Source organism: Micropterus dolomieu, linkage group LG11 (assembly GCF_021292245.1).
Source record: "Micropterus dolomieu isolate WLL.071019.BEF.003 ecotype Adirondacks linkage group LG11, ASM2129224v1, whole genome shotgun sequence".
In the NCBI taxonomy this organism is placed as follows: Eukaryota; Metazoa; Chordata; class Actinopteri; order Centrarchiformes; family Centrarchidae; genus Micropterus; species Micropterus dolomieu.
The window spans coordinates 9,592,784-9,601,482 of record NC_060160.1 but is presented as its reverse complement, the minus strand read 5'-3'; the positions used below and the strand labels follow the sequence as shown (position 1 = coordinate 9,601,482).

General features: G+C 40.6%; 1 protein-coding gene across 1 annotated transcript; it reads left to right on the top strand.

Moving 5' to 3' along the window:
- The first annotated feature begins 530 nt into the window (after positions 1-530).
- Positions 531-6,839, top strand: slc2a2 (solute carrier family 2 member 2). The gene is made up of 11 exons (XM_046063290.1): positions 531-677; positions 1,356-1,564; positions 1,865-1,989; positions 2,229-2,344; positions 2,472-2,634; positions 2,965-3,071; positions 4,481-4,561; positions 4,826-4,930; positions 5,053-5,154; positions 5,850-6,053; positions 6,187-6,839. The coding sequence occupies exons 1-11, from the start codon at positions 531-533 to the stop codon at positions 6,388-6,390; spliced, it is 1,563 nt and encodes a 520-aa protein (XP_045919246.1). The 3' UTR covers positions 6,391-6,839.
- The last annotated feature ends 1,860 nt before the right edge of the window (positions 6,840-8,699 follow it).

Here is an 8,699-nt window from a genome sequence, read left to right as displayed (position 1 = left end):
TTGATCATTACCAACCTCCTGGCTGACACGCTGGACCCATCATGTCGGGGAAGGTAAGATAATTCTTGGCAAATGCATTCCTCACACGTATTCCATAAAATTGTTATTTTCTCTTCATTGTAAATCATGTAAGCAATATTTGCAAAGAGGTGGCAGGGCATTATGTTGATGACATATGACGCTTTGGTCACTAATTGGGTTACATTTACCACTCAGACCTGGAGAAATGAAGAGCTTTTCATTCATCCATGTGTTCTGTGTTTTCATTGTCATTTTGCTTGTCTTGAACTGATTTCTGATGCTGTAACTTTTGTAACTTCTGTAACTTCTGTCTGTAAGCATTCTTATGATCGTCAGAAATAGTGCAAAAAGCAGTAATAAATCCATCAATGATGTGGATGAAGTGTTTTTTTTTCCTGCATTTCTATATCCATTTATACATCGGACTGTGTACTATGCAACTACAACTGAGTGACTATTTACATTGTTATTGCTTGTGTGCATCTTCATGATAAATTGTGTGTTTGTGCATGCATTCATGTGTATGTCCTTATCTGAATGATTACCTTTCACTCCTGCAGCAGCTAACCGGTACCTTGGCTGTGGCTGTGTTCACAGCAGTTCTCGGGTCCCTGCAGTATGGCTACAGTCTTGGAGTCATCAATGCACCCCAGAAGGTAGGTTTTACTTTAACACAGGCTTTGCTCTCTTACTCGGACATCTAATTGCCTCAGCATACTGATATTTGCATGCAAATCAGCCAGTTTGAATAAGCAACAACAACAACTTTTCCCCAAAAATGCTATTGTGTCGCCATCTGAGAATTTGCAAGCCGTCTAAGATTCTGTGGTCTGCAAAAAAATAGCACATGGAATGCGTCTCTACCAAACACATGTCTTGTGGAGTGCCAGACAAGACAGAATATACCTTGTACCAACATCGCTCTGCTGCAAGCTGCTGGCAGAGTTGGCACAATGTCATTCCCTGCCAAAAGACGACATTATCCTCACCATGGATCCCTCTGCCATCCTTGAAGTGTCACAGAAATAGAGTTAGAGCGTGTAGGTGGCATCTTTCCAATTGACCTATGCTATGTATTTAATTTTAATTGATTAAAAACGATATTGAACCCACTAAAATTTTATTGAAATGATTTGGTTCTTCTGTATAATTTTTTCTCTAGTAAATTGTAATGTTGCATAATGAATGTCATAACTACCATGCATATTTGTAAGAGATTTTAGCAGAATGGATCCATGTATGTATGTGTGTGCGCCTATGTTGTGTCTGCCTTTTAGCCTGTCTCTCTGTGTGTGCAGCCGTGATTGTACCTGTTGATGATTCATGTGTCATAGGTCATTGAAAAGCATTATGGACGGTTCCTGGGGGTGTGGTCAGACAGGGCCAATGACCTGTCAGAAAACAGCACAGAAGAAGAAGAGTTCTCAGAGGCGGGACAACACCCTGCCGTGGTCATGTATTGGTCATTGTCTGTGGCAGTCTTCTCCATTGGTGGCATGTTATCGTCCTTCCTGGTGGGATTTGTGGGAGACCTGAAAGGGAGGTGAGAGAGGAAGAATAACATTATGAGGACACAATAGTGCAAGAATTAAAGCTTTTTGTGGAAAAATAAACAGACTGGCAAACTGGCAAAATAAAATTCCAATACCTAAGGAAAATTATGGAATATGGAGAATGATAAGAGTAATGAGAGGAGAGATGGAGGCAAACGTTAGCAGGAAAAAACTTCAACAGTTAAACCAAGATCAATATGGAATAATGCCATGGTACACATGCCCATATCCATCATCCATCTTTCTCTGGAGCTCCCTCTGCCACCTTTCCATCTCCTGTTGTCTTGCAGGGTAAAGGGCATGTTAATGGTCAATGTTCTGGCTGTAGCTGCTGGACTGCTGATGGGTCTTTGCAGGATGTGGAAACCTCACATCATGGTGATCTCCGGCCGTGCTGTTATGGGCTTTTACTGTGGTACAGTTAAGCACAAGTTATAACCTTGAATTAATACTCACATAATTTAGTTTGAAATGTTTATAGATTCTAAACTATAGGATAGTAAAGCTGTTCCCATTATCATTAGGAATATTTCCCTTCATGAATATATTGAAATTATAATTATTTTTATTTTTAAGGGGTTCCTATGTTGCACTTTGATATCCAACAGCAAATGCTCGTTTAGAGTCTGTTAACTCATGATGTGTGTGTTTCAGGACTGACATCTGGGCTAGTGCCTATGTACATTGGAGAAATTGCACCTAAGGCTTACAGAGGTGCTCTGGGAACAATACACCAGCTGGCTATTGTCACTGGCATCCTAATTAGCCAGGTGAGGTACACGCATACGCACACACACACACACACATGCACATGCACAGCAGAATCTTCTGAATATCTGATCACATATTGAACATATAACATAAATTGTATGTGTGTTATTTTGTGTGTGGATGTAGGTAATAGGCTTGGACTTTGTACTTGGTAATGATGAAATGTGGCCCCTGTTGCTTGGACTGTCTGGAGCTCCGGCAGTATTACAATCCTTTCTGCTGCCTCTGTGCCCTGAGAGCCCACGGTACCTTTACATTCGACTGGGCAAGGATCAAGAGGCTCAAAAAAGTAAGACTTATACACAGCAACTCTTGATATCATGCTTTTTTCAAGCTAGCTGTTTCCTCCTGTTATGCTAAGCTAACTGGCTGCTGGCTCTAGCTTCATATCAACCGTGCATACATGAGGTTGGTATCAATCTTTTCATCTAACTCTCATGAACATGCATATTTCTATTCCTTTAACTACATGTAGCTGACAATGCTTGAAATTCGAAAGCAATGCTTTTACTTGTAATAGGCCATCTTTACATTATGGTACTGCTACTTTTACTTAGGTAAAGGATCTGAACACTTGCACATACATTATTGCCACCCTTCACCCTGTGTTTTCTTGGAGGTCTGCTTCGTCTAAAGGGGGCATATGATCCAACTGCTGATCTGGAAGAGATGAGGAGAGAGAAAGAGGAGACACATAGGGAGCCCATGGTCACTATCCTTTCTTTGGTAAGTCTACACCACCTTGCGATATATTATCATGACTACCTATATATTTCCTCTCCTGAATTTTACTTTAACATTCCCATCAACAATTTTAAAGCAAATGACTTTGGTTTTAGGGTTTTAACAATGATAATGAAATAGCTGATGAACTCCCAAGGCCACCGGAACACTCTGATTACATTATACCTTTTAATAGTCCTGACATTCCTCCTCAGGGTGGACAGAGTGTCACACTCTGCCTGTCTGCCATGCAGTGTTTTGCACTTTTGTGTTTAGTTAGCGTTATTTTTGTCTGTTGGGTTTTGGGGGCCTGTCTTGTCTTTCGTCTAGTATTCGGTAACCCTTGTCATGTCTGTTACCCCAGTGATCCCTCTGCATGTCTGTCTCTGTTTTCCCCTGCTCTCTCTCTCTCTCTCCCTACCTGTATCTCGTTAGCCTCATGTCTTTCACCTGTGTTGCTCCCGCCCTGCTCGTTAGTCCCTGTGTATATATACCTGGTGTTTCTGTCTTGTCTTTGTTGGGTCATTGTTTATTGTCACCCAGTGTTGCAGTTTGTTCTTGTGTCTCCAGCCTTACTCACTGTGTCTCCCTGTTACCCTGCTCAGTTTTGGATTCTGGTTTTCACCCTTTTGGATTTCTGTTGGACAGCCTTTGTTTTTGGACTCAGTCAATCAGCCATTCTGTTTGTAAGTGTGCTCGCCTTTTGTTATATTAAAACCCTTCACTGAACTGCACCTGCTAGCCTTCGTGTCCTGCGTTTGGGTCCTCCAACCTGCTCAACCCTGCCTTCACCACAAAACCGTGACACAGAGACATTCAACCTTCCAAATGAATCAGCAACCAAAGTACACTGATATTTTTGTGTCCTGTAATGACGCAGTGATAGTTAATGTGTAGTTAAATAAGTGATATAATAGTGATGTGAAAGTGTAGGAGTCTATGCTCATCAGCCAAATTCAAGCTCAAACCGGTGCATCAACAGACAGGCCAGCTGAGGCAGGATCAGGACACCGTTGAAGTAAGAGCTTTTAATTATGAGCAGCAACTAAGGTTTCAAAATCAGACGTAGTAGCGAGCAGCTCTGATGAAGTCATGCTTCATGGCAAACTTATTAAAAGCTCTTCCAATATCAATGAGCCCCAGATCTCAGCTTTCCCAAATCTGCCCTTGGTGAATTATTCAACTGAATGACTTGTTTAGTTTTAAAGATTGTTGAATAAATGGTAAATACACTCTCTGACACAATCTACTGTAAAAAGGCTGCGGATGAAGCCATCCCACCGTGGCTTGCTCCCATGTGAAACGAAAAGATTTCAGAAATCCCAAAACGCATTCAAATATTTATTTCCTGCATAACAGGTTTAGAAAACCATTGCTCTGATAATATTTCACTGGTCTATATTCTCTCCAAGATCCGCTCCTCTGTGTACAGAAAGCAGCTGATTGTTGCCCTCATGATGCACCTCTCTCAGCAGTTGTCTGGCATCAATGCGGTGAGTGGCAAATTAATTTTACCTGCGCCTTCCTGTTAATCATTCAGTTTACTAAACTTAAACTAAAATGATAGTGATGTTGATGACATGAGAAGATGACATGAAATTGTTTCATTGTTAAAGCTAAAAAAAAAATGGTCAATCATTAAAAGAAAGCTGGAGGTTTTTGTGTATGAATATGTATAGCACAGAAGAGAAAAGCAAACTCACAAACTTTTCCTTTATATTTAATTACGGAAAACCTGTACTTGTTTTGTCTTCAAGATCTTTTATTACTCTACGGATATCTTCAGTCGGGCTGGTATCAGTCAGCCAGTCTACGCCACTATAGGAGTCGGGGTCATCAACACAGTCTTTACTCTGGTGTCTGTGAGTAGCTACATGCACACCCATATGGATATTAAACCATGAACGTGCACTGGTATTATCCTATTTCTTCTACACACGAAACCTCTACAAACACACAGATAAACCGTGTGTTTATGTTCTAGGTTGTACTGGTGGACAAGGCTGGCAGGCGCACTCTGACTCTGGCTGGACTGGGAGGGATGTGCGGTTGTGCAATTGCCATGACAGTGGGCCTCAAATTCCAGGTTCGTTCAGTCAGGTGTCAGAGCTTTAGTTTGTTAGCAATTTGACCTGAACTTCTATCTACTTATGGGACTGCCCAGTTCTAATGGACCAGCCTTATTCTTTACCGCCTGTACTAACTCTGAGACAAATTTGTTGATCAGCTGCACTTTTTCTAACTTTTGTTCTCCAAGTGTTGTGTTGCTTTCACAATAACATGTGTGGCTAGTATGAGAATGTTCATCACATATTTAATATAAATTGTCATTATGAGCCTGAAAGTTCAACAATAGTTTGAATTTTTTTTAACTCAAGGTCCACTTGCAAGCTTTTTCTGGAACTTTCAACTGCATCTTGCGGTCTTCATCAGCATTTAGCTCCTTTGTCATGGGTATAGCTCGACTATCGTTGTGGTGGAGAACTCCAGTAAAAGATTATAAGTGGACCTTAAGTTGAGATTGGTATGCATGTGAAAAACTTATCAATAGAGGCAAAAGTATTTGTTTTCTGTAACAATTTAATCTTTTACACAAATTAAAGGTAAAGAAACAAACAGGACAATGATTCCCAAAGAGAAAGAAAATCAGAAGGTTCAGTTCTGCAAAAAGTTAATGTTTATTGAAGTTTCTGATGCATACAAAACAAATGCATTTGAAGTAATCTGGAAACTACCCAGGCGGGAAACTGTTATACTTGACTGATGTACTCTTCCCTCCAGAGTGACTACTCGTGGATGAGCTATGTCAGCATGTCAGCTATCTTCCTCTTCGTGAGTTTCTTTGAGATTGGTCCTGGTCCCATTCCATGGTTTATAGTCGCTGAACTGTTCAGCCAGGGACCTCGGCCTGCAGCCATCGCTCTCGCTGGCTGCTGCAACTGGACCAGCAACTTCATTATAGGCTTAACCTTTCCGTATATACAGGTAGGCAGAAAGGCCACACGTGTGTACTGTAAACTTGGGGTGGCATGTCTCTGCTTCATTATCACACACATTTAGATACACTGTCTCTCCTGACTCCTGTTTTTTAAAATCTTTTTGTCCTCTTTCGTTTCAGGCTTGGCTGGATAGTTATGTGTTCATCCTGTTTGCTGTGCTGCTCCTTGGTTTCACTGTGTTTATTTATCTTCGGGTCCCTGAGACCAAGGGCAAAACTTTTGATGAGATTGCTGCTGTCTTCCACAAGGGCCGAAAAAAGTTGGCACAGAGCCCCAAAGACGATATGGAACTACAGCAGCTCAAAACATCCACAGATGCTTGAAACAACTGTTTGTGTAGTGTATTTGTATTCGTGTCAAAGGTTGTGTCTCTTTCAGTATTTCAAATGTGAAAAAGTGCTAATGTACATTTTAGTACTATAATTACATGGTGAATTAAGGACTCGTGTAAACAATTTTCAATGTAAATGTAGGTGCTACACAAAAACCAGCAGTGACTTACAATATCATGTTTCCGTTATATGGAGTGGTGTTTACATTTAATCAAAATATCATTCTTTTATTGCAGTATTGTGACTTAACGGTTAAAGCAGCTACAATCAATATTGGACTACATGACTGTGATGATTTTTATGTGAAAGGGGTCGTATTGTATTCAACCTATAGAAAATTATGATCCGACTCTGCAGTTCCCCTCGGCTCTACTAAGCTTTTGTAACCAGGTGATATGGTCAAACCTTAAATATACAGGAGATTAAAGTAACAAAACCTCTATTTGCACAATTTTCTGCTGTAGCGAGAATGCTGCAGGTGTTGATTTTAGACAGCAGAGGGCATAGCGTTGCTGACGACTCAGTATTCGAGCGGGAAGACGCGGAGAGAGTGAACGAACGGTGGCCAGATAATAGTAGGATCTAACTTTGTTGGCGGCTCTGCATAAACTGTACTGTGAATGTAACATCATGTCAAATAGTTCAGATGGGGATGAGATGGAGTGGATGATGTCCAGATCTGTAAGATTGAAAAGGGACTTGAGAGGGAAAAGTTGGTCAGAACATAGCGAGACCGGCGAGGGAAGTAATAAGAAACTGAGAGCTAGCCAGAGTGAGAAACAGAAGCCTGAGAATACGGAGAAAGTGCAAGGAAACGATTGGAAAGTTATAATTGAGTTCAATCAGGATGGTGGACACTATCACCCAATTAAACTTACCAAGGCGATTGAGAAGGAGATTAGAAAAAATCAAATTAGCAAGATTTTTGAACAATAAATGAATACTGATACATGCAAGCAGCAAACAACAAGAAAAGATTCTTAGTATGTCCACACTTCAAGGGGAAAGGATGAAGGCCCACATCCCAGGAGCAACAGCAAAGGTTAGAGGAGTTATATCAGGAGTCCCTTTGAATATGTCAATGGAAGATGTTAAAAATGAGATTCAGGGAGGCAAAGCAGTTGAGGCTACTAGACTAAAAAGCAAACGAGATGGATCATTAAAAGACACACTATCTGTGGTTGTGCAATTTGAGAGAACCCTCCCTAAGTCAGTCCAAATGGGATACATAAATTACAGCGTGAGAGAATACATCCCTCCGCCTATCAGATGCTATAAATGTCAAAGGATGGGGCACACCGCTCAGCAGTGCAAAGGAAAGCTAAGTTGTGTTAGATGTGGGGGCCAGCACAAGTATGGGAAATGTGAAAAGGATGCAAAGATTAAATGTAACAGTGGAGGAGAGCATAGTGCTGCATTTGGTGGATGTGAAGTGAAAAGAGAAGCCAGAGAAGCCCGAAAGGTGAAGATATTGAACAAAGTATCATATGCAGAAGCTCTAAAGAAAGTAAGAGAAACAGGATCAAATAACAAAAACTCCAGTGGAATTGTCCAAAGAAACATAACACCAGTTAATCAGACACAAAACCAGATTCCAGCACACACACAGAAGAAAAGTGACAGAATTAAGGCTATTGTAGAAGCAGCAGGAAAACTTCTTGATATGAAAGATATTAAAGCAGATCAAATACATGCATTGTTGACGGTAACTGAAAATGGAAATACACAAACTGAGGGTTAGGACGCTTATAATGGTTCTTCACATACTACAGTGGAACGCAAGAAGTCTTATAGCTAATGGTCAAGAATTCAAAAAGTACATTCATGAATTAGATGTTCCAGATGCAATATGTGTACAAGAAACTTGGTTACGAGACAGACTAGATTATGTGATACCAGGGTTTAGCTCTATAAGGTACGATAGACCTAACAACCAAACTGGTGGAGGGTGCATCACCTTTATCAAGGATGGGTTGGCCTACAGGGAATCCCCAAGCTCAGAAGATTCAGAATGTATAATAGTTGAAATCTATAGCCCAAGGAAAGAGGGAAATGTTAAATTGATTAATTTCTATAACCCATGCAAAAACTTAGATATCAATAAACTGAATGAAATGGCAGGGACTGTATACAGGAAAGAAATATGGTGTGGGGACTTCAATGCACACAACAGCTTATGGGGCAGCAATCACACAGATAATAATGGGGACATAATTGAAGAAATGATGGAAGAAAGATCACTGGTCTGCATTAATAATGGACAGGGAACACGAATGGATGTGAATAGGGGTAAAACATCA

Excerpts from the sequence above, each read along its gene's own strand:
- slc2a2 (XM_046063290.1), top strand. The coding sequence starts at position 531 with ATGCATTCATGTGTATGTCCTTATCTGAATGATTACCTTTCACTCCTG. Across the intron at positions 2,345-2,471 it reads CTGGCATCCTAATTAGCCAG|GTAATAGGCTTGGACTTTGT; the intron begins GTGAGGTACACG and ends GTGTGGATGTAG. Across the intron at positions 4,931-5,052 it reads CAGTCTTTACTCTGGTGTCT|GTTGTACTGGTGGACAAGGC; the intron begins GTGAGTAGCTAC and ends TTTATGTTCTAG.